Raw genomic sequence first — 27,956 nt, 5'->3', positions numbered from 1 at the left:
GCGCCAATAATGAAAATTTTCTTCCTGCTGATAGTGAGTAGCGTGATGATGAAGCAATGTACCAGTAAAGTGAGGCACATTTTTAAGCCCAAGATTAAAACGGTATATGGGATATTTGGAAATTAGAAGCATACACTTATATCGAAGTATTAAGAAATAAGATTCGATCGAAGAACAGCGAGTCACAAATTCCGCCGGCTGCGCTGTATTCGACGCACTTTAGCCTGCGGATTGGGGGCTGTTTCGGCTGTAGGGGTTGCCGTTCGCATTTGTGGAGGATATATGAAGTAAGGTACATTTTGGTTAAAATATATAAACGTAGGAAAATCAAGGTTGCTGTATGCACCCAGACTGCTGTTTTTAATCAATGTTGTAAAGGCCTGAGCCTTTTTCAAAAACTGATTTTTTTGCGTGTGTCGCTTTTTCCCAGGGGGGGGGCATGCTTTTGCATTCTTGCCTACGGTCACCCTCAGTCTTTAAGACATTGGTTACATCAGTGGCATTTCTGTTTCATAAAAGTGAGCTTGTGTCCTGCATATCAAGCTGAATGAATTGATTTGCGTATTTTCTGATGAGAATATCTAATTCTGGCTGAACATGATAGCTGTTGACAGCTGATTTGTGGGATCATGGTCCAGTTCATAAGCCTCAACGGTGGTGTCAGTATGATTTGTGGTGAAGCCTCCATGTTTCATGCCAGGGGAAGAAGTGGTGCCCATTGTTGATGCTGGTAAAACATGCCATGTCATGACTGCCAGTCATAGGCCAGGCCATGAGCCAAATGATGTTGCCTATTCGGCTTTTTTTTACTTGGGTACCTGTATTGCCGACGGTGGGGAGAGAGCTACGCTGGCTGCAGGGTTCCTGTACTGCCATGATGGAGAAATGCTGTTAGGTATCAGCCGACGTAGTGACGTCACTGAAAATGGGTTTGCATCTATCTGGGTTGTTTTGGGCCGACTGAAGGCTACAAGGCATTTGCTAGCGATATGATGTCACTGGTATTCGACTGCATATGTGACGTCACTGGTTGTGAGGCTTTAGGGCTCTTTTGGGTGCAATGAATGCCGTAAAGCATCACCTGACGATATGTCGTCGCTGGTATTCAATGAAACATCAGGCGCAACGGGCCTTATTCCATCTTTACCTTTCGTACCTGTCTGCTGCAAGCATTTGCGTGCCGAATAAAAGCTTGACCGAATCACCTGAATGTGTGACGTCACCAATCACCACTTGATACGAGTGCACTTAGGCCCCACGGCGCGGTGTATCATGTTCCGTGAAATATCACTGGGTATCGTGACGTCAGTGATATTCGACTAAATATTGGTCGCAACAGGTCAAGGTTCATTTTTAGCTTCGTACCTGTCTACTGCAAGCACTGGCGTGATGAATAAAAGCTACCGAATCACGTGAGTGTGTGACGTCACTGGTCATGCATTTTTATGGATCTTTGGGGGCCAACTGAGGGCCGTAAAGCATAGCCTAATGATGTGACGTCACTGGCATTCGACTGTGTGTGATGTCACTTGTGATCAGATTTTACGGCCTCTTTTGGGCCGACGAAAGGTCATACTACATTAACTGAAGATGTGCCGTCACTGGTATCCGAATACAATTCAGGCGGCCATGGCCATGCTCCATCTTTACCTTTGGTACCTGTCCATTGCAAGTATTTGAATGCTGAAGGAAGGGTCTGCCGAATTACCTGAGTGTGTAACGTCACTAACCATTAATTTGTATAGACTGTTTTGAACCCACTGTAAGCCATACCACATCAGCTGACCATATGACGTCACCGGTTTTCGTCTAGGTGTCATGCGCAACAGGCCATGCTCTATCTTTGCCTTTCGTACCTGTTTACTGCAAGCATTCGCGTGCTATATCAAGGTGATGCTGAACCATCTGAGTGCGTGACGTCACTGGTCATGAGTTTATACAGGTTCACTTGGGCAGCCCAATGCAACAAAGCATCATATCCTGTAAAGCATCGCGGGATGATATGACGTCACTGGTATTCGACTCAACATCAGGCTCAACAGGCCATGTTCCATCTTTACCTTTCGTACCTGTCTACTGCAAGCATTCGCGTGTTATATCACGTCATTGGTTAAGAGTTCTTACGGGCTCTTTTCAACCCCCTATATGGTATAATGCTTCAGTTGACGATATGATGTCACTGGTGTTCGACTTAGCATCAGGCACAACATGTCATGTTCCATCTTTGCCTTTCGCACCTGTTAAAGTATTGGCGAGCCTAATGATGGCTCTGCCGAATCACCTGAGCGCGTCATCATGAGTTTTTACAGGCTATTGTTGGCCGGGAAAGCCATTAGGCATCATCTAACGATATGTCGTCACTGGTAATCCACTAAGTGTGTGACGCCATTGGTCATGAGTTTTCCCGCGCCTTTTTGGGCCGACTTAAGGCCATTAGGCATCAGGTAACGATATGACGTCACTGGTATTCAATTAAGCATCAGATACAATATGTCATGTTTCATCTTTACCTTCCGCACCTATCTACTGCAAGTATTCGCGCGCCACGTAAAGGCTCTGCCCAATCACCTGAGCGTGTGGTGTGGCTGGTTATGAGTTTACGCGGGTTTATCCGGGCTGACTGAAGGACATCAAGCATCATCTGGCGATGTGACGTCACTGGTATTCAACTTAACACCAGGCGCGACAGGCCATGTTCGTCTTTACCTTTCGTACCTGTCTATTGTAAGCATTGACATGCTTAAGGAAAGCTCTGTGAAATCTCCTGAGTGTGTAATGTCACTGGTCATGAGTTCTTTACGGGCTGCTTTTTTGTACCTATAGGGTACAAGACATCAGTTGACGATATGACATCACTGGTATTTGACTTAATCTCAGGCGCAACAGGTCATGTTCCATCTTTGCCTTTCGCACCTCTATACTGCAAGTATTCGCGCGCTACATAAAGGCCCTGCCGAATCACCTGAGCATGTGGTGTAACTGGTCATGAGTTTACGCGGGCTTACTCGGGCTGACTGAAGGACATCAAGCATCACCTGACCATATGACTTCACTGATATTCGGGCTGTGGCCCAGACTTATGGCCGCTAGGCGGCGCCCTTGATTATTATTTAGCCATCAGGGCATTCCGGACCGTAGCTGCTCAGGGGCGCATCCTGTGATGTCGGGCGGAATAGCTTTGCATATACGTCGGTTTGTGGGCTGGGATCACCTTTGTTTTGTGTTTACGTTTGTTCAAAATTTTAGTCGTTGAAACAGCCCGTTGCGTTTGAAGTTGTTACTTAATGGTGCGCACAATAAAATTAGTGTGCTTAACTATGGTGCATCTCCCACCTCTGCTGCGGAACTCCGTAGCCGTAGGTGGCCAAGTGACCTCCTACCAACTGATGATCAGTGACGTCACATACTCAGATGATTCGGCGGAGCCTTCATATAGCACGCGAATATTTGTAGCAGCCAGGTACGAAAGGCAAATATGGAGCATGACCTGTTGCGCCTGATGTTTAGTCGAGCACCAGTAACGTCATGTCGTCAGCTGATGAATTATAACCTAAAATGGGTTCAAAGGAGCCCGTAAAAAACTCGTGACCAGTGACGTCACACACTCAGGAGATTCGACGGAGCCTTCATTCAGCACGTCAATACCTTTAATAAACAAGTACAAAAGGTAAAGAAAGTACGTGGCATGTTGGACCTGATGTTACGTCGAATAACAGTGACGACATACCATCCTGTGATGCTTCACGGGAGGTGTTGCTTTGTAGCCTTGGGCGGCCCAAGTGAATCCGTATGAACTCATGACCAGCGACGTCACCCACTCAGATGATTCGTCTGGAGTTTAGTCGATTACCAGTGACGTCATATCGTCAGCTGATGCTTGATGTCCGTCAGTCAGCCCGAGTAAACCTGCACAAACTCATGGCCAGTTACACCACACGCTCAGGCGAATCGACAGAGCCTTTTTGTAGCGCACGAATACTTGCAGTAGGCAGGTGCGAAAGGTAAAGATGAAACATGGCTTATTGCAACTGATGTTAATTCGAATACAAGTGACGCCATAACGTTATCTGATGCCTAATGATCTGAACTCGGCCAAAAAAGGCCCGTAAAAGCTCATGACCAGTGACGTCACACACTCAGTGGATTACCAGTGACGTCATTTCGTTAGCTGATGCCTTATGGCTTTCGCTCAGCCAAAAATAGTTGGTAAAAATTCATGACCAGTGACGTCGCACACTCAGGTGACTCGGCAGAGCCATCATTTAACGCACCAATACTTTACAGGTACGAAAGGCAAAGATGGAACATGACCTGTTACGCCTCATGTTAAGTCGAACACCATTGACATCATGTCGTCAACTGATGCATTTTTCCCTATAGAGGGTTCCAAGGAGCCAGAAAAAACTCATGACCAGTAACGTTACACACCCAGGAGACTCGACAGAGCCTTCATTCAGCACGTCAATACTTGTAATAGACGGGTACGAAAGGTAAAGATAGAACATGACCTGTCGCGCCTGATGTTAAGTCGGACACCAGTGACGTCATATCATCAGCTGATGCATTATACCGTTTGGGGGTACAAAAGGTCCCGTAAAAAGCTCTTGACCAGTGACGTTACTTACTCAGGAGACTCGACAGAGCCTTCATTCAGCACGCCCATACTTCCAAGAGACAGGTACGAAAGGTAAAGATGGAACATGGCCTGTCGCGCCTGAAGTTTAGTCGAATACCAGTGACGTCATATCGTCAGCTGATGCTTGATGTCCTTCAGTCAGCCAGAGTAAACCCGCGTTAACTCATAACTAGTTACACCACACGCTCAGGTAATTCGGCAGAGCCCCTGTGTCGCGCGAATACTTGCAGTAGATACGTGCGAAAGGTACAGACGAAACATGGCTTAGATGGAGCATGGCCTGTTGCGCATGATGTCTAGTCGAAACCCAGTGACATCATATCGTCAGCTGATGCCTTGTGGCCTATAGTAGGCTCAAAAGAGTGTGCAAATTAATGGTCAGTGACGTACACACTTAGGTAATTTGGCAGAGCCTTCCACGGCAATGCTTGCAATGGACAGGTACCAAAGATAAAGGTGGAACATGGTCTGTCGCGCCCGAAGTTCATTCGAATACCAGTGACGTCACATCTTCAGTCATTGCCGTATGACCTTTCGTCGCCCCAAAAGAGGCCGTAAAACCTCATGACCAGCGACACGCACAGTCGAGTGCCAGCGACGTCACATCGTTAGCTGATGCTTTATGGTCTTCAGTTGGCCGCACAAAAAATCCGCCAATACTTGCAGCAGACATGTACGAAAGGTATAAATGGAGCATGGCCTGTTGCCTGATGTTCAGCCAAATACCAGTGACGTCATGTCGCCAGCTGATGCCTAACGGCATTTCGTCGGTCCTATAGGGCCCGTGGAAACCCACGGCCATTGACGTCTTACAGTCGTATAGCAGTGACGTCGTTAGCTGACACCTTGTGGTCTTCAGTTGGCCGAAAAGCACCGTTGGAACCCATGGCCAGTGATGTCACACACTCAGGTGGTTCGGCAGCTTTCATCCAGCACGCCAATGCTTGCAGTAGACAAGTACAAAGGTAAAAATGAAGCACGGCCTGTTGTGCCCAGTTTTTATTCGAATACCAGTGACGTCACGCTATCCGGTGATACTTCGTGGACCACGACACACCGTGGTCGTGAGGCCTAAGTGCACTCGTATGAAGTGATGATTAGGGACGTCACACATTGGGGTAATTCGGTCAAACCTTTATGCGGCACGCAAATGCTTGCGGCAGACAGGTACGAAAAGTAAAGATGGAACGAGGCCGGCCGCGCCTGATGTTCAATCGAATACCAGTGACGACACATGGCCAGCTGATGCATTACGGCATTCAGTGGACCCAAAAGAGCCTTATACACTCACGACCAGTGACGTCACATACCCAGCCGAATACCAGTGACACCATATCACAAGCAAAAGCCTTATGGCCTTCAGTCGGCCCGAGAGAACCCCGATCCCGATCGATGCAAAACCATTTTCAGTGACGTCACAATGTTAGCTGATGCCTCACAGCTTTTGCCCCGCACGACAATACTCGAAACCCTGCAGCTAGCGTAGCTCTTCCCTCCGTCGGCCATACAGGTACCCAAGTAAAAAATTACCGCCTATTCTCCCAAAAGATACATAACATATCAAGCCCCACTCAAATCCCCCTCTGGAAAGTAGTAACTTGGGAATGTATTGAATGTCTGTTGCCATTAAAATAGAAGCATTGGGAAGTAATACCCTTGTATACAGCTCCGCACAGTGTGCCATAGTAAGCAAGGGCGGCATCATTGAATTGAAAGTTTTTTCGGTCAGGGTGTACTTTCCTACCTAACATTAGAAAAACTCACTGTACACCATTTGTTGTGTTTAGAGCAGGACATATAAATAATCACCAAACAGGTAGAATCATGCTCCTACCTTCAAATTTCAATAACTTCGATAGCGGGCTCCCGAGCCACGCGCACCGCACTGCCTGGACTCCCCAGTGCCGTTTCTGCGTTGCTGTTGCGTAAATACAATATTTCTACTTACCAAGAACTCTACAAAATGTACGGGACCAAGGTAAACCATTCGTCGTGTTTCAGGCAAGACATGTCGTAAATAATCACAAAACAGGTAGATTCATGATCGTACCTTCAATTTTTATAATTACAATAGAGAGCTCCCGAGCGCCGCACACACACAGCACCCGCGACACTGGCGCCATTACTGCGCGCATGTTGTGTAGATATACATTGTCTAGCTCTGTACCAATGCACCAGTTAACTGAGAACTAAATTCTGTTGTCCATCCTTATCACCTAAGTTTCCTTTTAAGCAGGGTTATATGCACTTCTTGGAAGCTGGAGCTGTGTGGTTAAAAGTACTGTGCTACAACTTTCTGCTGTGTTCATATTTCAAACACCCAGGTACCAGGGCCTGGTGTGTGTACAGAACCAGTGGGATACAGGAAATGGGGGCTGGTTTTGATAAGAACCAATTGGAATCAGCACCCAGTATATTTTAGCAGGAAAAGGTTGGGATTGGGAAACAGAATAATAAAGCAAGTAAATGTCTGGGTCCAGCCTATTGTATCATGCTAGACATGCCACACTGTGACCAAGGACAACATACATCCTATCTAGCAATACTGCCATGAGGAACCTACCTCAGGGAATAAATATTGCCCAGTTATTTTTTGTTGATCATTAACATAGTGTACCCAGTGATAGCACAAGCCATTAATGGATGTCTTCATGCTATCACGCAAAGGCATCATGTTACATCATGAAGTCATGTTAACATTTGTGCCACCACATGAAGTGTATACAGGCGTACAAAGCATTGCTAGATGCCATATTTGGCAGCAAAAACATCCAAGATATGGTCAAATACAGCTGAACAAATTGTGCTTGGCATTCATCAGCTGATTGGATTCCAGTTAGCCTCTGTGCCACTTTTTCTTGTGTTGTGCTCTAAATAATCTCATTCAAAGGAGGCCTATGTAAAGAATGGTGTTTTGGCCCAGGAAGTAAAACATTCTGGTCTTAGATGTTATTATGCATCATGCATGATGTATTAATATATTGTATAGATATATGTATACATGTTAATATATTATGATATTGATATATTGTTATATTGATATATATATGTATATATGCATATATATATATATATATATATATATATATATATATTAAGGCCTTATTGATGATGTATTACTATTATGTTCAACCTGGCCACCTCAGGTTGAACCCTCATGCAAGCACTCAAGTAATTATATCAAATAAGGATGGCAATTTGAGCTATTTACCTTCTCTTGGTCCCTCTCTGGCAACCATGTTCCACAAACATAATCTACAAACAAACCTTTTCTGTACCTTTGAGAGTGGTTTTGATGGTGCACCTGGCTGACATGGAATGTATGGTGTGTAAAATGACTTCTGCTATAAGATGAAACTTGAGAAAACCTGCACATGTCATCTAAGCAATGGTCCTGCCTTGAGCCTGAGTAAGACCGTCTAACTTTTTCAGCTATCCCCCAGTTGGCCCGAACACAGGAAATACAAGAATGTCAACACGCTCCACCAGGAACAGCGTCAGGACAAGTATGGCGTGCTGGCTGATAGCTTGAGCGTGATGTGGCTTAGTATGCAAGTGGCAGTTGGCTTCCCATCTGTCCAGCATGTGTGTGCATGTGTGTGTGTGTGGTCTGGGTGATGGGCATGTAATGCTCAGTGCTTTTTCAGCACTTCATCTCAAGCCAAATGCTTGCATGCTGGCAGATGCTCGATTTTCGTGTTGTTCCATGTGGTCGCACACTGCTGGCAGAGTTCATTGGTGGCAGACAGTGTGGGAGTGCATGCGGTCCCATCTTGGAAGGACCACCGTAGCACATTGATTATGACGGGATGACGGCTAGCATGTCAGATACAGGGTGCTGGGGCAGAGGTGGCCAGGTCCGGACGCCCGTCCCACCTCCAGTATCCTGCTGTGCTGCCGGTGTCCCGTCCTCCACGCTTCGCTTGCGCTGATCAGCCACCTTTTTCCTTTACATTGTTTTTCAGTAACCATGCTGTGGTGTTTTCTTATTGTGCTTTGTTTCACGGCCATTCGGGGTTGCGATTTAGATGCCATGAAGCTGGAACAGTGTTCAAATAATCGGCCATTTGGATGGCAGGGATGTCGATGTTTTTTCATGCTTTACACCCCAGCTTGGGGCTTACTGCCTGCTGCCCCTCCCCTCGCTCAAAATCAGCCAATCAGCATCGAACGGGACGGATGTCAAACCAGTATCTAAGCGCCTCAAGCTTGGCAATCGAGCTGGGTAGCTCAGATGTCTGGGTTCGGGGTCAAAAGACAGCAGATTAGTGCCAACGAATTGCGTGCAGGGTCCGCCGAAGAGCCAGGATTCATGCAGCATGAATTCGTATTTACATCGTGCACACCGTACTGGATGAATTTTAGCTCAGCTGAGCTTGAAGCCCAGCTGGGCCAAACTGCCCTTCAAGGGTAGAGTGCAGCGGCATATGAGAGTCGGGGCCGAGCTAAGCATGAGGCGAGGACATGCACCTTGAAAACTCTGTACGTTGTCTTATCATAATCGCATTCTGGCGGGTTGGGCGGATGCCGTGGCATGCCCTTCGGAGTGTATCGCCATCACGGAACAAGGGGTGGTATGGGGTGGTGGAGGCCCTTAGCGTTTACCTCGGTCGCGTGCCAGTTTGGCCACCGACCTGATATGTCCCGTGTTCTGGGCCCCTGGTGGCGGCGTGCTTTGTCTGTATGCCGGTGCGTGCCGCGTCGGCTACCGTTCCAAGCGGCTTTTGAATGCAGGCTAATACGTCCAAAGTGTACGGGCCGCGCAGCGTGAATATTTTATACTCTCAGCAACCGAACGTGACGGTAGAGTCGGTCGGTATTTGGTCATGCTCATCCTGTGTTGTGTTGCCCTCAACACTGCCTGATCGGTAAGCACGTGTGAGATGGGCTGTCTACCGTCGGCGGGGGCGTGACGCTCAGCCGGGCTCCGGGCTGCACTCCGCTAAGGACTCCTCCGCGCGCGCGCGTGTGTGTCTGGCAGGTCCGGCGGCGCAGCCCCTCAACAAGAGCTTCGTGAGCGGCGGCCAGGTGGCGCCGCCCAGCCAGGTCCCCGTGGTCACGTACTCCACCACGGAGCAGCCGCCTGCAGCCATGGCCGTACGTGTGGAGCGGGCGCGGCGCCCGACACGGACTGGCCTCCTGACCCGCGTACCTTATCGGCCATGTATCGGCAATAGTTTCGAAGTACACCGGTAGTCTATGGACGACATATGCAGTGTATGCATTTGCAGCAATGCTGTCATATTGATAGTATACGACATGGGTCTGTTTACATACAGTATTCCCCACTGGCCATGTATGTATCAGCTTAGTACGTTTTGTTGCGGGCCGTGTGAACCGTGGCTCGTGACATGGCCCTTCCTCGCTCCACGACGCCAATATAGCCTACTTTGATCAGCGAGTATGCGATTAGGATCCGGTCACGAAACGAAAAGGGGATACCCATTGCCGGGGTCAAACGACACATCTCTCTAATCCGAATGCATCTCATGCATGTAAACTCTCCAATGCCTTCATTAACCAAACCTATTACACAGTAATTAAATACTACCAGACGAAGCCCTACGTCGCCCTACGCCCCTTCCTCTCTTCCGCCAGGGGAGGCTTTTGCGGGGGCCCCAGGAATACCTGATCCCGCGATAATGGATCCGACATTCAATGTCGGTGGCACCCCGTGGCAGCGCGTCTGACCCCGTGACCCGCCGACCCCGATTGTCCGACCCAGTGACCACTGGTCGGACCATGGGGCGGTGCGTGGACTCGGCGGCCAAAGCCTCTGATGCCGCTGACACCGGCTAGACCGTAACCTCGCGCCGTGACCGCAGGCTACTGCCGTCCCGAAGCAGGAGCAGCCAGCTGCTGATGACGTCAACATGGCCGAGGCGCCCGCTGCCGTAGCACCGGCTGCGGACGGCGAGGGCGCGAAGAACGGCGACAAGGTGGCCCGCATGCCCTGGATGAAAGTTCAGAAAGGTACTGTGGTTCTCGCGGCCGCCGCCAGCCGACCGGGGGCGCGCGATGGCCGTCGGTCGGCGCGTCAGTGCACGGCAGTGGTGACGCCCCCTGCACACCGACCCACCGTTCAGAGCTGCGTGCGTGCCTTGCGCCACGTGGAGCAGACGCGACTCCACGGCTGCCTGGTCCTGCGTTTGTTTTCTAATTTCGCCCGGGAGTTTCTAGGCATTTGTATTCGAAGCTGTGGCAATACCTTTGGGAGCGCGGTTGGGTCATGCCACACCCGTTAGCAGGCCGGCAGCCGCGCGTAGCCTGCTGAGGTGCGCGCGTCAGCCTGATGAGAGCCCCCTCCGACAGGCGCCGGCCGCCCGCGCGCCGCGCCCTCCCCCGCCCCGCCGCCGTCGCCTGCCGATGGGTCGCCGTCGCCGCGCGCCGGGCGCCGCCGGCGACGGCGCGGCCTCTCGCGGGCGGCGGCGCGCTCGTCGTGTGCCTGCAGGCATTGGGTGTGGGGTGTCGCTCTGAGGCGCGCGCGCCGCGCCGCCGCCGGCGGTCGCCACCCGGTCGCCGCCGGCGGGGGCCGGCGCGCGCCGTCGCCGCCGCCACCGAGCCGCCCTGACGCCTCTTGCCTGGCCAGCGCCCGGGGCTCGGCGCAAGCCCAACAAGCAGCTGATCCAGCGCCGCCTGCGTAAACACCTGACGCCGAAGAACGCCACGGTGGCGCTGCAGGAGATCCAGCCGGGCGTCACGTACCAGTTCTCGGCCATGCCGGGCAGCGCGCCTGGCGTGTTCACTGCTGAGGTAGAGGTACGTATACGCCCGGAACGCCACGGGGTTCACGTACGAGGTGGCGGTTCGCCCACTCCCAGGAGACTTGGGTGGATTTTGTTCACGGAGGTATAGACCCTCCCACCGTGCGAGACTCGGACACCGATGAGGTGGACGCACGTCTACCCTGACTCATCAGGGGTGTCCGATGATAACGTGGTTTATGACCAACCTGCCACTCGTGGGATGCCTCCATGCGTTACCATGCATCCGTGCCTTCGGCTCTGATGAGGTGGAAGTACCTCCACCCGGGTGGCTAGGATGCACTTTTCTTTTGAGGGTACGCGATTCTGGCTCACAAGGGATGTCCACGACTGAGGTGAAGTGAAGTCTCCTGGGCGCTCGAGTTATGTCCACCGATGAAGCGGAAGTGGCGCCCATTTCTTGACCATGAGTGCCGCTCATTGCCGGGACGGAGTTACGCTCACATCGGGATTGTTAGAGTAACCAGGGGCTGCGCGCACGTTCACGCTAAGCTTTGAATCGTGTTCCCTGCTTTTCGAAAACCCGTTTGCGGTATTTGCGGTCCCGATCGTAAGCCAGCGGGCCCCCGCTGAAAACCAAGTTGTGGAACGCCTTGTTTGGTGAGAGCGGAATGTGGGTAGCTTTGAACCTGTTGGAGAGAAGCCTGAACCGCCCATATTGGATTTTCCACCGCCTTGGAGACTCAAATTTCGTCAAACAGTCAGATCATAATCAGACCAGATCACGGAGCTTTGTAATGGTTGTTTGAAGAAGAAAATATGCAAACAATTGCATGTGGGAACTATCACGACTAGGACTGAAACGCTGGAAACTACGTTTGGCAACGCATGGCGTGATGGCAAGCCAAACCGGCTGTCCGAAATTCCAAATCTTGCAATTTTTAACGACAGTGTGACTATCCACCCGAAATGATTCATTTTGCCCGCCCCGTGGGCGCTGACTGCGGCCGACCTCACCCTCAGGTCGGCGGCAAGAAGTTCCACGGCGTGGGCAGCAACAAGTCGCTGGCGCGCGCCGCCGCCGCCGAGCTGGCTCTGCAGTCGTTCGTCAAGCCGCCGACGCGCACCAAGGACGAGCAGGGCCACGATGTGGTGCAGGATGATACGCCCTGGGGCGCGCTCGCCTCGTTCGCGCTGCACAAGCTGTTCTGCGACTGGCGGCGCGGCGTGGTGGGCGCGCCACTGAGCGTGCAGGGCGCCGCGCTGCCGGCCGTCGCCGCCTCCTGCGCCGCCTCGGCCGCCGCCGCCGCCAAGTTCACGTCGGACGCGCCCGGCGGCGCCACCTTCCAGTCGTTCAGCGTGCCGGTGAGTGCGGAGCGTGCTGAGCGTGGTGGCCGGCGGTACGATGTGTGCAGGGGTGGCTCGGGTGCTCTCTGGAGTGACTGGTCTGAGCAGGACTGGACTACGGGAGCGTATATACGGCGCGTGAAACGCCCGGCTGACAAGGCAAGAGCGAGCTGCACGCCGTGCCGCATATTTAACATAAACCAAGGCATTGCCGCAGATGCTGGATGCTCCACATTTCATTGTAAGTGGGCCTCGGTGTGTCACCGAGTCCACACAGTCAGTACTGGAGCATGTCCAGCGCTCGCTGTCCGAGCTGGGCTGCCACAGCCGCGCTGGTCCGCTGGCCGCGGGTGATCGATGTGATACCGGACGCGCGCCGGCCGGCCGCTGTGAGATGAGACTGTCACCTGGCCGGCAGCCGATGGACCCGCCTCCGGGGCCGGGCGAGCCGCCCAAGAAAGTCGGCTGCAAGAAGCCGAAGGCGCTGCCGGAGGACGCCGCCAAGCGCCACCCAGTGCAGCTGCTGCACGAGATGAAGGCGCGCGTCCACTACGAGACGCTCGAGCACAACATGCCGAAGCCGGGCACCCAGGAGACCAGCTTCACGGTGGCCGCGTTCGTCGACGAGCAGTCTTGGCAGGCGAGCGGTAAGTCCCTCGGGGGAAGCGGCCGTTGTTCCGCGCATGCCGCCAGGGGTAGCGGCCACACGCCTGGACCAACTCAGGCCTTCACTTGCTGGAGTAGATATTGTGTTCCCGCCGTTCCGTCGTGATGATTTTTCTCATTCATTGGTCAGATAGCTACGGAGCTATATGACGATTTGATGAAGCTATCTGATGAGCCATTGACGACGGAGCTATTTGATTACACGCTGATAGCAGAACATTTCATATCCACGCTGGAACAGTGCCCGATTTTCCTCCGTGTTCCATGTTCCTAGATTATTTTTTGGAGATCGCTTTTACTGACATTGGGCGTTCGCCTATCTCCTGTGTATGTTGGTCTCACCAGGTAAATGCCATCAGTGGGTAGCTGAGCAGGCCTAACTGATAACGCGGATGGCTGGCATAACTGTTGACGCGTCAGGTACAGCAACGTTTGAACCGATCACACCTCATTACACTAATCTAAGTCCTAAACGGCTGGTACGCCGCAGGCGGTTTGGCGGTGGGTCGCACTGTGGCTATTAGTTGTTACTTTATTGTAGCTCTGTCTACTAGGAAGCAGCATTGCGGTTCATCCCATCCTTCCATTGGTCATGACGTAAAAATAGTCACAATGCATTATGGCCGTGCCTGATAATCGTGACAAGGCTAAGATTGTTGTCACTGCAGAGAACAGGGCACATTGGATGTCCTGCTTTTCAAAGATTGTTTTCTCTGATTGTGGTCCATCCTCTCATTCATGCAATCGCCCACTCAGCCACCCACCCGCCCATTCGTGCTCACCCGCTCCGTGGAACTTGCGTCGCTCACCGAGTGCGCCTGTCGCTCACCCCCGGTTCATGCGCTGGGACGCTGTGTCCGCAGCTCGCACCAAGAAGCTGGCCAAGTACGAGGCCGCTAAGAAGGCGATGACTGCGCTGTACGGCGTCGCCTACGAGTAGACTAAATGGGGGCGACGGGCCGGCGCGGGGCTGCGCCTGCTCGCGCGTGGTGAGGTGACGCCGCCGGGCCGCGTCACACCTCGGCCCGCCCACCCGGTCTTAGGCTTCTGCAGTCCATGTCCACGGGCAACTAGAGTACAATGCGATTTTTGTGTTTTGCCCGAAGACAAAGCAGGACTGCATTCGGGCGCTCCATGTTAAACCGACACAGGCAGAACGCCTCCTCGTTAGCTCGCGGCTCGTCCTCCGAGACGGAGATAGGGTGCAATTTTATTTTATTTGTGACATCTGGACGACATTCATGTCTAGCAAGTAATAATGACGATAGGCATGAACCGTGGTATCCTAGGTGATCTAGGTAAAAATAGCTTTCTGCGGACAACAGACGCAGTTGTCAGCAGAAAATTTGCCTGAATGGCCTAAGTCATAGATCTTGAGGGGAATTATGTTCCCGCTGTTATTACGTCTAAGCTGCGTTTTTAGCGTTCAAATTTGCGCAACAGGCCAGCGCGAACGACACGGAAGCTGATGCGATCTTGCGCGCGGAGTTCTGTGACGTTTAAAGACCCTGATCAAATTGTGCAGCATAGTTCAGCGTGCGGTAATGTTAATTTGACGCCTGCTGCCTGTGTTGGTTGGCCATGGACTGTCCCGTTTTTGTTTTTGTTTTTTGAGACAGACCTCGCTGCCTCATTTCCCATCGCCATCAGTCTCCTGGTTGGCACGAGTACCAGGGTCGTCCGCCAGCTCACCGCTATTGTCTTTAGATATATGTTCTGCGTGTGGCCGTGCGTGCGCGCCGGCGGGCTCTACTTCAGAGTCCGCCGGTGTACAGGTATCCCCGTATCCGTTGGGCCTTCGCGTTCCGAATGCCAATCCGTCGCCTCGCTGTCCGCATCAAAACACCGGGACCGGCTCCGGGTGCTCTGTTCGTATATGTTCGTGCGGTCGGTGCAGCGTGTGATCTGCTCGCTGACGGCGTGGCCATCGTATAAAATATACACAGCCTCACACACAAGTATCACTGTTTGGGGGCGCGGGGCGGCGGCGGCGGTGGCTGCCTGGCTCGGGCGCGCGGCAGTGCCGGCAACGATCCCTGGGATGAACTGCCGCGAGAGTCGGCCGGCCGCGCCGGCGCTGTGCTGCCGCGGGTCTCCGGTCTGCCGACAGGCGGCCACACCGGGTCAGTACAGGGCTGACAGGTGGGGACGTCTCACCTCAGCCAGGGCGTCCCACCACAGCAGCGTGTCCGACCACAGCAGCGTGTCCCACCACGGTAGGGTGTCCCACCACAGCAGGGTGTCCCACCACAGCCAGGGTGTCCCACCACGGCAGGGTGTCCCACCACAGCAGAATGTCCGGCCACAGCCAGGGTGTCCCACCACAGCCAGGGTGTCCCACCACGGCAGGGTGTCCGGCCACAGCCAGGGTGTCCCACAGCGGCAGGGTGTCCGGCCACAGCCAGGGATGTCCCACAGCGGCAGGGTGTCAAGCCACAGCCAGGGTGTCTGGCCAAAACCAGGGTGTCGCACCACAGCAGGGTGTCCGGCCACAGCCAGGGTGTCCGGCCACAGCCAGGGTGTCTGGCCACAGCCAGGGTGTCCCACCACGGCAGGGGTGTCCGGCCACCCGTGCACCCGTGCAGGCCGGCCCTCGGATCACATAGGAGGCGTAGCAGCACAGCAAATGCAACAATTCGCGAACAACTTGGAAGACCGGCAGGACGCCTACGCCTGTGTTTTATGACAAGTCGGTGATTGTGGTGTGTTCACCCCGCGCCTGTGCTTGACCAGGCCGGCTGGCGGTGGGCTGCGGCGGATGGCCCGGCCAGGGTCAAAAGGTCATGGCCCGCGGCGCCAGACGATCGGTGACCCCGGGTGACCGTGGGTTTTGCTGGGCAGTCGGACAGGGAATGTGTGCCGAGAGGTTGTGGGTTTATTCGTCTTAGTTTTAGTCGCGTATTGGTCGAAGGTAGTGGAGGTGTAATAGCTAAGACTTGTGCAGCCGAGCCGGCGAGGAGAGCGAGACTGAAGCGCTGCAAGGGTGAAAGGAATTCGGTAGCGCGTTAGACAGCTTTAAAAGTTGTGAACTTCGCTGCACGCTGAGCATGGCAAATACATGAAGAAAGGAACGAAGGCCAACAGCGAGGTTGAACAACTCCCGATATTACTTTTGGTTTGGTATAGCTCCCAACCTACGGCTCTCCCTCGCGCGCACGATACACAGCATGCGGCCGCCGGCGACGCCGAGGGAGAACGCACCTGTGGGCGGACGCGGCGGCGGCGGCGGCCGTCGGCAGGCGGGGCAGCTGCTGCTGCGAGCCGGCGCCGCCCTGCCTGGCGGGAGCAGCGCGCGCGGGCGGCGCCGGCTGGCCGCCCGCGCGCCACGGCGGCCGGAACTGAACGCTGCTGCGCATGCGGTGCAGCTCGCGCTGGCACTCGTCGCGCTCCCGCTTCAGCTGGCGGATAGCTGTCTCGGCGGCGGAGAGCTGCTGCTCCAGCGCGGCCACCTCGCCGTCGGGCCGGCCGGCCGCGGTGCCAGGCACGCTCCTGCCAGGCCCGGGCTGCCGTTAGGGGGCGCCACCACACACCGCTGCGAATCGTTACGAGCCGTCGGTGGCCGGTGCAGTCGGCATGTATTGGCAGGAACCGTCCGTAGACCCCGGCGATGCCCGGGCACCATCCGCCGCTGGTGCAACCGACACGTACTGCCAGCACGAAGGGTGACAGAGGGGGCGTGCAACAGCGCCCTTCTACGGCCGCGCGGTCGTGCCACTGGGCCAGGTGATGTTCTCCATGTGCGGAGACTGACTCGCAGTTTGTCGCGCCTGTCCGGCTTTTCCTGCGGGCGGGCGTCTCACCTCTCGACCTCGACCTGCCGGAGGTCGGAGGCCAGCTGGTCGCTGCGCTCGCGCTCCTGGCGCAGCGCCTGGCGCAGCTCGGTCAGCTCGCCCTCCATCAGCTCCAGCTGGACCGGGTGGGCCGGCGCGATGTCGACGGCGGCGGTGGCGCGCGCCTGGTGGCGGGGCGATGAGCTGGGCGGCTGGTCCTCCTCCGGGCTCAGTAGGTGTGCCGGCAGGCTGGCCGGTGACATCACTAGCCGGAAGTTCAACTCTGCGGCGTGGAGAGCGGGCAGTGACGCACCCAGTGCGCCTGCGTTCTCCACGAGAGATGGTCCTATGCGGACGTATAGCCGGCTACGCAAAAACTCAAAGGCGTAAAAACAAGGGCCGGAATAAGTACACGCCAGCTGTGTGATAACGGAATGGTCCTGTCATTGTCTATTCGTGCGCATCAATGCTGCGAAGATGGGGCGGTGAGGGACGGTCGACACAACTCGTTGTGGAGCAAAGCCGCTCGCTGTCGCCGTCGAGTTATTAATTGGCATCCGGGCTAGGGTTTCTGGCTGTTATCTCGGCGGCCACCTGCCGGCCTTTGTCTGACGGGCGGCGCGTGGATCGGCTGCGGACGTCCGCGCCTCTGTCGGCGACCGAGAGTGGGACCGGGCTGGCGCCGCGCCGCAGCCCGTCAGCGCGCGTGGGCGCCGCGTCTCAGTGAATCAGCTGCCTGTGTCGGGAGCGGCTCTGAATCACCGGCGGCGGCCGTTCGCGGCCTGCTGCCGGCTCCAGCCCGCACCCTCTGCCGGCGCGGGCCGCGACAGCAGCTGCCGCTGGCGTCGTCCGGCCCAGCCCGCACCCCGTGACGGCGTCAGCGGTGGTGTGCGGGCTGGGGCTGGGCTGACCGGCGGCGGCCGTCCCACATGTCCTGCAGATGGCAGGGCGTGGACTCTTGGCGCGAGGCGGCGTGTCGTCCCTTCGATCGGCCTGTGGCGCAACTTTGGCCCGTTTGGTTAGGTTTGTGCTTCCCCCGGCCGCCCGCACACCGCCGTGATGCGCAGGTCTGCTCGGTGGCCACCGTCACTCGGTACATTGCAGTGGTTCATAGGCCTGCCGAGTAGGCGCTTCCCACTCGGCCCACCGCCTTGGTTGGCAGGCGTGTTCGGCGATGTCGCGGCACAGAGGTCCGCTCGGTGACCGTCTGTCGCTCAGTACACGGCCGTGGTCCACAGGCCCGCTTGGTGCTCGCTGTCGCCCGGTACACGCGTGCCGCCCGAGAATCGATCACGGCCGCCTCGTCGCGTGGAAACGGCCGGGCTGAGCGGCACACTGTGAGAACTGTGTGGCATGCAGACTGCGGCAGACAGTGGGTGACATGCAAACCTGACAGGTGCATTTTCGAAATGAGGCTACCGGCTCAAACCGACCGAAGAACACTGGCGGTTACTTGTGTACTCAAAATACGCCCACATCGAGGAATACACTATTCAAACACGGTAGGCACAAACTGCATGACGTCTCCCACATCCAAGGCGATAAATGCTGCAGTATTTGACCCCTGAAATTCCATCCAGCGTTCGCTTTATTTGCTCCAGTTCTGCAGTAAGTCAGAGGCTTTATATGGTTACCGGAAATGCAGCCTGTTTTGCAGAAGACATTTCGCACATTTTCATGAAATATGACCTGACAGTGTGCTTGCAATGCACCAAGCAAGAGACTGAAACTAATTAATTTAATTTTTGGCCTTGACATATGAAACAATTGCCCACCGTAGTGCAACAATCGATGGTATTTACTCTTTGTAAATTGTGCTCACCTTTATTTTTCCGCTTCAACTCATCAATCTCCTCGTGAAGAGCAGATACAATTTTGTCGTGGTGCTCGCGCATGAACAGTATTGACTTTTCCAGTTGCTGTATTCTTCTCTGTTGATTTGGGACATTTTGTTCGGACGGTATTGGCGAGGTAGCTCTGTGAATCTGGCCCAAGCAGATCAGTAAGTTCAAATAAACCTGTGAAAATCCTCCGATGCACAGCGATGCAACGCAAGGCTTGTGTGGCTGTACGTTACAATAACCAGACATGGACCTGAAGGCGAAACAGGATGCCGGGATCCGATAAACATGAAACGTTATGGGGCTCTGGATCCAGCCTTGACATCCAGACAATCCAGACACATATATGCGAATAACATTGGATAGGAAATCGATGAAGCCTGTGATATTTATGTAAGCACCCAGATTCTTGCTAGCACGTCGATGGATGTTCATAGCAAAGTGAAACAGTGCAGATTATAGCACGCAATACTGACTTACCTTGGGTTCCTCGTCGGCGGTTGGACGACGAACCTGGCCGGTCTTGGGGCCAACGTACTTCTGGCCCCTGGACAGGGACAGCACGCGACTTGGCGATGTCAGTGGGGGAAGCATCGCGTTCTCCTTGCCGACATGCGGCTTGACCGATCTTAACACGGCAGACTCGCCGGCGCTCATGCCGACGTGTAAAATTTACAGCTCGCTCCCGGCGGAAGAGGGGGCAGCCGCGAATTGACACCATAAAATGTTCGTCACCACCGAGTATATCACACGTCGAGCGGAGCAGGTGATTTGGAAGACGATAAATAGTCCAGCCGTCTTGTCAGGAGAAGGTCGCGAGGCGAACTGGCGGCGGCTCCTCCGCTCAGCTGGTCCGGCCGCTAGCTGCAAACAAAGGCGCACCGGCCGCTCTTTGTCCCGTCCCGCCCGGAAAAACTAAGGTCACAAGCGCCTGCCGACCGACCGACCACTCACCGGCTCCGCCGCTCGCTTCGGACTGGAATCCAAGGTGCAGTCGGCCGCATCGTCACAGCTGATCAATATCACGTGTCGCAGTCCCGGCCAGGCCACCATTCACGTCAAGGCAAAGGCGGCCAGAAAATCGATGCGTCAGAAGCGCTGGCGCCCCCTGGACGAGCACGCAGCGGTGGCGTTCAGTGCATCGTAACGACCCGCGCAACACAGCTTGCACTCATCGACGGCGGAGGTGGTGCGGCCTGGAGGGCAAGTTGCAGGGAGAGAAACGAGACAAAATCGCGTTTATTTCCTCCAGATTTTGAACGGACCCTTCACCAGTGCGTGCAGCCTGGCCGACCGGCCTGCATGGCGACGTCTGCCGTCACCTTCAAGCTCCATACGATTTGCGGTCAAGATTTGGGGCACTGATTTTGACCGCTCATTGTGTTTGGCGGGCTGTCGCATTTGGTAAAACAATGAGCTTGTGTGCCGTAGCTCAGTTTGAACCGGTCTCCTGATTTTTGTTTTGACCGATGCGGCGATTCGCAACGGTTAGTAGTGTAAGAACTTGACACCCCAGCTAGCTTCTCTTAAATCCGTATTCATTATCCCATCGTGACCTTCTATCAAGGTCGCGATATGACCCTCGGATCTCGGAAGTTTAATTCAGGAAGATTTTCAGCAGTCAGGTTTCCATGTTCATCGGAGGAGACAATTTGAAAAATAATAACAAAAGATCGGTACCCAAGAATTTAACCATTTAAGGTCGCGTTAAGGCCTTGAAGCATCTAGAAGCCGGTTTAATACGGTGCACGATACTAAGGCTATCATATTTATCCAGTGTGGCAATTTGCAAGGCAATCAGGGTTATAATATGTGTGATATAGCTTAGCCTTCAGGGTCAGGGTATAACATTTGCATTTTCCTAATTTATTGGAAGGCAATTCACCCCATAAAGGTTTTGATATTTATCCAGTGTCATGCTCCACGAAACATTCAGTGACCATAGACCGGCACCTCGGAGTTTGACCCGTTCCCGAGGTCGAGCAGTGACCTTTAGAGGGCACACATTCGGGGGCGTGTTCTTCTCATCCTTGGCTTACTTGAGCATATAGTGTTTAAAACCTGTTGTGGCGAATGATGCTACAGATTTCGAAAATGTGGCTCTCTTGAGGAGCATCTGGTTGTACCAATCCAAACAGGAACATCTAGAAGCGTGTCAGAGGTTAACATTAGTCGATTAAATAACTTTTGCCCCAAGACGTCTCCAGTTTCGTAAAATTTGGGATGTGACGTTTTGTGATTCGTGCTGTGTGCTTACAACACTTCAAACGTTCTGGATGTCATTGTTCTCATAGCTGGTCATATGACTTATCCGAAGTTTCTAGCGGCCGATCTTGAAATGTCCTGCTAGCTTGACTGTTATGGCGGTTGCAGCTATGGGGACGCGGAACAAGGGAATGCGGTGGATGGGCTAAAACGAGCGCATGCATATATCTATCACCATGGCGACGATGGAAAATAGCCGTATCGGATCACACGGGTGCTATGTCCGTTTAGTGTGTAGGTAATCAAGTGTATGATCTTTTAAACTCCAAATGCATGTCAAGATCCAATGTCAAATGCATGTCATGATCCAAAACTCCATATGCATGTCAAGGAAGGCAGGCGCCCAGGCCGCAGGACCTGCTTTCATGGAATATCTGTACGCTCGCTGCCTGTTAGTGGCGATGATCTCTGGGAGTGTTGCTGAGAAGTCCAACAGAACAGCTTGGGCCTAATGACTGGGTGATGGGGACACCTTTTAACACCGCGCGGGTTATTTGTGCCGATTGAAGACAAAACGCTTTTCTGTAAACCCTTGCTTACACTTAGCAGGCGACTTACCTTAGCTACGTGTCTGGGTCCAGAAATAATGGCATGCATTATAGGATGGTGCCCAACAATCTGAATCTAGATTTTTCTTAGCCTCGATGTTCAGATTAATATTTCTGCATCTTCCCGTTACAAATCCTGTATCTGATGCGTCTTAAGAAAGCGTTATTGCAGCAAATAAATGACGAACCATTTTTTTGGTTGTTTAATTCACCACGAAATTTTTGAACGGATATATGTACGATCATGACGTACACTAAGCAGTACATGGCGCATGAGCCTTGGACTCCGTCATCTGCTCGTGACGATCCAGATCGACGGCAGGATTTGATGGCGAACGTCCAACGTGCCGCAATGCTCGGCACGGCCCGTCCTGCACTCTGACGTCAGCTGACCTAGTGCAGCTGCTGTCAGCGGACACAGGCTATTCCAGTCAAGGGCAGATAGTAAGTGCCTGAAGCGACCCGAGCCCACCCCGCCATCGTCGAGTGGATCTCAAGGTAGGCGTTCCCACCAACAGAGCAATCAGAAACGGCAATTTTACTTCAACCGTCAACCGCTTGTCTGCAATCAGAAGTCCCGAAGCTGCTGTTTCGCGATAGGACACATTTTCAGGCGCCACCACCTATGCCGTAACACGCTAATAGCGACATCTATAGGAGCTTACGAGCGCGCCTGGTGGCAGATGGTTTTTGTGAACTCTGCGTTGGTTCGAACTAAAGTTCCTTGCGACAGACGCTGTCAGTTGGGACCCAATGGCATTCATTTGTGGCACGGTGCGTTATTTGTGTAGTGGTGGTTTTGAATCAATCCGCCAGATAATAGGCAGGACATATGCAAGCAGCAGAACTTATCGACCGCTTAAAAAGCTGGAGAGATATTGCAAATAACCGTACCACCCCTCGCTGCCCGGGTGGGACAAATAAACGCTTAGGACAGGAAGCCGGATGTAAGATGCCGACCCTGAGCCGATTGCCGTTCTATGTTTTGTCTGTTAAACCTTTCCTTTCACTCATTGTGGGGATATAGACGCAGAAAACGTTTCAGTATACTGAGCTACGTACAGTGATCAAAAGATAATTCACTTATTGTCCAGACGAGCCTGATTAGTATCTGTTAATATGACAGACCAAGGCTGATTGCGGCTAACCGGTCTTCGGGTTGGTGGCTAGCCGACACGGGCCGCCGGCTAGCCGGCTAGCCGATTTTGTGATCACCTGGTGGCTAACGGCTAACGCAGGGTCTCAGAATCGGTTTTACTTTTGGGTGTGAAGTGGAAAATGCTTGCGTTGTCTTTTTCGAAGTCGTGAAATCATCGCAAATTGATCCCAGGATTCCCAGAACAACTTGGTTTTCAAAGGGCTGCCATGCCTCTGGAACCGTCAACGAATGATACCATTTATTTTAGGCAACTCCTATCCCTCTCCTCCAAAACCCAAATCAACGAGCAACTTCCCTCTCCATTTGGTTACGCACTTGGTACTGTGGGCTATCTCCCTTCCCTTTGTTTTGCTCGGTGGAGCGTAATACCCCCGAAATGGAACGTTGTTTTTTCCGTGAATTGAGCTAGAGGTGCGAAACAAAGACGGGCGTGTATCTCATCATCACAGAAAGCCAACAATATCCGGCTCCACGGCTTTCAAACATTAAAAAACCTCAAGCATGATTGCAAACATACCTAGCGCTTTCAACATCCTCTACCTCGTTACACCTCAGTAACGCTCTATCTTGCCCTCCACGCGTAACGTAACGCACTGACGGCCCTTCTGGGAATTCAACAACCTTCTGCCAGACAATGCAATTACTAGGGCATTGCTTAGATAGCAACTAGCTGCCACGCACAGCTAGACAAGCAAACGGTTATTTTTCCGTTGTTTGCCATTTTTCTATCAATCTAAAGATTTCCATCGTTAAATCTAATTTACTCAATGTAATGAAGCCTTAGTTGCATTGTTTTAAGAGCACTATAGCTTGAGTGTGCTTCTAAAACGGCAAAATAAAATCGAAGCAATGAAGTTAACGCCTGCATGCTTTGCAATCAAGGCCGAATGGTTAGCGAAGTGAATTTATTTATGTCAAATTCACGACTTAAATTCGTATGCATGTATTTTTGTACATAGCCAAAATGCAACTTCGTTCTCGGAAATTTGATACATTTTTTAAAGAAGCCTGATTGAAATATCATGTCTATACACTTGGGCGTGAGCCCTGACTCCACTAACTCATTATGACGTTCCCGGTCAACGGCAGAATCTTGCGGCAAAATTTAACGTGCCGCAAGCACTCAGCGCGGTCCATTCTGTTCCCTGATGTTACTCGATATTTTTGATATGGCCACTGACAACGACTGCAGTTAATCTCGGTCAGGGCAAATAGTGAGCAATTAAAGCGACTTGAGCCCACTCCGCCACGGGTAGGTGAATCTAACGGCGGCCTCTTTTACCAACTGAGTTGTCGACACGGGCTGATGATGCGGTGACGTAGGACGTGGGCGGAGATGACTCTGTAACCTGGAAACGAATTTTTAATACCCGGAAGATTACCCGAAAACCAAGCTTAAGTGGAGAAAAAATATTCCGTTGCATACGGGGCTGTACCTGCCCTTGGAACTTTCAATGGCTGCAGCTCCGTAATCCAAGCTCAAGTCCTTATGCACTGTGGTGACATGCTAGGCTGTCTGCGTTTTTTTATTTTACGAATAGTTCAATCGACGTGCCGGCGGGCACGTTTTAATGCTCGCATTTTTGCTACAGTTTCCGGCTTCAACAAAACATATCTTAAAGACATATTGACTGGGCAGAGTGATGATGATGCAGGGCTATTATCTGATGCAGGGCTACAACAGGCGCCTCGTTCGTATATCGTTCGCCGCTCACCGTTCACCGTCGCTGCCCCAAGTCACAGTGGCAGTACTTATCCACCACGCGCTCTACGCGAGCCTCGAAGCTCCCTAGTACACGTCCCAGGGCGCCGAACTCTGCCGGGTAGCTTTTGATGAGCACGCGCAACTCAGGACTGGCGGACACGACCACCTTCTCGGCCACCCAGCTCTCCTTGCCGGCTGGCCGCCAGCGGGTGAAGTCGCTCAGACACATCACCCCGCTGACGTTGCGTCCGTCCTCCATGGCGTCGCGGTCCATCGTCTCGATCTGCAAGGCCGTGCAGCCCACTGCGGCTGCCGCCACGCGCGCCGCCTCCTCCATGCGCAAGCGCAACGTCAGGCGCACGCGGCCGCAGGCGCCGGCGGCGCGCAGCAGCCAGGCGCAGCTGCGGCCTCGGCGCCGCGCCGCCGGTGGCGCCATCTGCTCAGCGGCGGCGGCGGACGTCGGCGCCGGCGCCAGCCGCACGGTGGCGCTGCAGCCGCCCAGCCGCGACGCGCGCCCGGCGCACTCGACCGGCTGGGCGCACGTGCAGTCGGGCAAGACGTGGCCCACACAGGTCGCGGACGTGTTGCAGCCCTCAACGTCTGCCGGGGGGCAGGCGTAGGCGCCAGCCTGCTGCAGGCGGAGCACGTCGTTGTAGCTGGGTCGCAGCCAGTTGACGCCGAGGCGGGACGTGGCCGGGAAGTGGCGGTCCGTCATTGTTGACAGGTTGTTGGTCGTGAGCCCGTACGGGTCGAGGTGCATAACTGACAGCGGGTCGTACCAGCCGCCGGCCGAGTCATTGGTGCAGTGTGCGCCGCCGCTTTCCGTATTCAGGAAGAGGAAGTCGCGCGTGCGCACGTTCTCGTGGCGCACGTGCAGCCTGAAGACGCGATCAGGTCGCGAGTGCTCGTGTGGCAGGCCGAGCACGTGGCCAAGCAGGTGGACGAGCACGCCGAGCGAGCAGCGCTCCGAAATGACCAGCCGGCTCCAGGGTCGCCAGCCGACCGTGGCGTAGCAGCCTTCGCCGACCGTTACGCGCAGAAGATGAGCCGCCTCCCACAGGGTGCTGGCCGGGGGCGACACGCTGCTGCCGGCCCCGCCGGGTAGTGGGGTAGAGCGGTGTTCCTTCGAGGCGAGTTCGGCGCTCTCGTCGTCCTGGGTCTCCCCGTCGGCTCCTGGAGTTGGAATACTTCGACGGTGTGACTGCGGTTGGGAGAAGTTTGCCATGTCCTCGGCCAGTTTGAACTTAATGCACCCAATGGATTGCTCCCAAATCTCCATTGCTGTTTGCAGGTCGCCGAAAAGCTCGAGGGGCCCTTCGTTTTCAAAGAAAAACGGCACTTCTCCACCAGGCCATGGCTCTGAGAAATTGGGCATCAGCCGTGCTGAATTTCCATAAACCGTGCCCCGTTTCGTGTACATCGCCTTCTGTTTCGCCAAGAGGATCATATCTGCTTCCCATAAACTTTCGGCTCGCTCTACTCCATTCCATCTATTCATCATGATTACGTCCGTGTCTGTGAAGCCATTTATTTTTAATAATCCATGATTTAGATATTGTAGCGCCTTATTATTGAAGTAAAGCTCATCAACATCTCTGTTTGGTGGATGCCAGTTTTCAACAGGAAGAACTTTTCTCTCTAAAAATTTGCGATTGCTTACGGTCTCTTTACCTAGTTTAATACCTTCGGCATGTGAAAATAGCTTCTCCTGGGGCATTCCTGAATCTCGACGGTCTTCATCCTGGAAGAGTTGTGCCGAACAGAAGATAACGCCTTTCAGGACCGCAACTATTATTAACAGCTTCATATTTTGTGACAGTTATCGCGTGTCATGCCCGCGGCCTTTACTTATTGTTTATTTTGCTCTCCAGAAGACATTGTGGCAGACCAGAAAATGTCCGGGGAGGTGAAAAAACCAAAGGCGACAAACTCATCTAGGCAATGATTGTGTTCGGGTTTATGCGTTGAATTTCATGTGTTGTGTCATTAGCTCGTGCAGTGTTGTCTGAGGTTTATCTGGATGTAGAAATTGTGCATTACACTTTTAGCCTTATACAGTGGTGACATTGTTATCAGTAGGACTGAAAGTTTGAAATGCTAAATGCGCCTGCAAGACCAGATGTAACGATTTTACACTCACCGAATCCTGACAAGCGTTTCCTTGTCGGCTGCGCTACCACGCCTAACGTCAGAACAGCGCACGGAACTGAGCTGACGCGGGCGCAAAAACAGTTATACGGGGCCAATACAAACGTTGTGCGCATTGTTTGCTTTGTTTGTGCCACTCAAATCACAGAAGGCATGACATTAATGGGCTCTCAGCTGGAAGAATATTCGTCAGTGTCATTCGTCGGTTGCAGTCTTGCTTCCTGAATGTTATTTCATCCGTGCCTTTTCATACACAACACTTAAGACTGCACATGAAATGCCGTTGTCACTGGGGCTTTACCACGCACTCAACTGCTGAGGTGTATGGCATCGCGCGCCTCTCGCCCTGGCAGAAGGGGAGGGGTGGGGGGCACCCTGGGGAATCGAACCTCGTACCTCTGGTTTTCCAGACGCACATGAAATGTGCGTTCACTTTTTCCTCCTTATCTCAGGCAACCTATGCCGTGTTGAGAGATGATCTCACCTCTTTCGCAGACGTTCCAGCCATATAGTGTTAAACAAATGGGCTACGAGTACAATTAGCATGTCGTTGGCCTTGTCAGTGTAATTCAATCAGCGTTTGACTTTGCGACTTGGGAAGATCTCATTCCGCCACAGTAATCGTCTGTGAAGAGTGGAGTATCACGCACATATCGTCAGGTGATAAGCTTCTCCAGCTGGGCCACAGCCAACACAAAATGTCTGATTGATTTGTAAGCTATCTAGGGCGATGTGAATGTTTTGCTGGTGTTATATCGGCGTCCTGCCTGCAGTGTTGGTAACGCAGTTGGCTTGCCTTCTATGGACCCAAAATATTTGCATCGCTCACTGCAGTTACGCTGCCTTCGATGCTGGTGCCCCCATGCAAACGAGGGCATTGGGCAGTGCTCCCGCGCTGACATGTTCAAATGGTCATACCATTCATTGTTACCACGTTTTCACCGAGCTCCACTTGCAGTAACAGCCCGGTCATTATCGCATTCGCGGCATGTGTCTGGCCTGTCTGGACTGGCGCCAAGCGAATATCTTACATAATTAAGACAATTAATAATCTGTCGCACACGACTCATCCATTGTGCTCGTGTTTGTTTTAATTTAGTGCTACTTGCTATTCTTGGCGGTTAATTTGCATCTCGCCAGCTCTTGTGGCCTTCCCAGGAATTTGTC

At 53.2% G+C, this 27,956-nt stretch overlaps 3 protein-coding genes across 5 annotated transcripts; 1 reads left to right on the top strand and 2 right to left on the bottom strand.

Annotated features, from left to right (window-relative positions):
- The first annotated feature begins 59 nt into the window (after positions 1 to 59).
- On the top strand, positions 60 to 15,312 carry LOC119109146 (double-stranded RNA-specific editase B2). 3 transcript variants are annotated; one of them, XM_037232716.1, is made up of 8 exons: positions 60 to 287; positions 8,069 to 8,142; positions 9,618 to 9,733; positions 10,462 to 10,609; positions 11,226 to 11,395; positions 12,364 to 12,705; positions 13,106 to 13,334; positions 14,217 to 15,312. In XM_037232716.1, exons 1-8 carry the CDS (start codon positions 283 to 285, stop codon positions 14,291 to 14,293), a joined length of 1,161 nt encoding a protein of 386 aa, XP_037088611.1. In that variant the 5' UTR covers positions 60 to 282; the 3' UTR covers positions 14,294 to 15,312. The 3 variants fall into 3 exon arrangements, with proteins under 3 accessions (XP_037088611.1, XP_037088612.1, XP_037088613.1); XM_037232717.1 differs by having other exon boundaries at positions 60 to 292; XM_037232718.1 differs by lacking the exon at positions 60 to 287 and adding an exon at positions 462 to 518.
- Positions 15,313 to 15,314: 2 nt separating this feature from the next.
- Positions 15,315 to 19,991, bottom strand: LOC119109813 (formin-like protein 13). The gene is made up of 6 exons (XM_037233567.1): positions 19,445 to 19,991; positions 18,946 to 19,108; positions 17,154 to 17,406; positions 16,678 to 16,842; positions 16,073 to 16,102; positions 15,315 to 15,453 (listed from the first exon to the last, which is right to left on the bottom strand). The coding sequence occupies exons 1-6, from the start codon at positions 19,619 to 19,621 to the stop codon at positions 15,315 to 15,317; spliced, it is 927 nt and encodes a 308-aa protein (XP_037089462.1). The 5' UTR covers positions 19,622 to 19,991.
- Positions 19,992 to 25,125: 5,134 nt separating this feature from the next.
- On the bottom strand, positions 25,126 to 26,843 carry LOC119110366 (uncharacterized; the record flags this gene model as incomplete). The annotated part of the gene is made up of 1 exon (XM_037234160.1): positions 25,126 to 26,843. A coding segment is annotated over exon 1 (1,323 nt), but the record flags the coding sequence as incomplete, so codon positions are not given.
- Between the last annotated feature and the right edge of the window lie 1,113 nt (positions 26,844 to 27,956).

This window comes from Pollicipes pollicipes, unplaced genomic scaffold (assembly GCF_011947565.3).
Source record: "Pollicipes pollicipes isolate AB1234 unplaced genomic scaffold, Ppol_2.1 Scaffold_7231;HRSCAF=8579_pilon_pilon_pilon, whole genome shotgun sequence".
Classification (NCBI taxonomy): Eukaryota; Metazoa; Arthropoda; class Thecostraca; order Pollicipedomorpha; family Pollicipedidae; genus Pollicipes; species Pollicipes pollicipes.
This window is presented reverse-complemented; position numbering and strand designations above follow the sequence as displayed.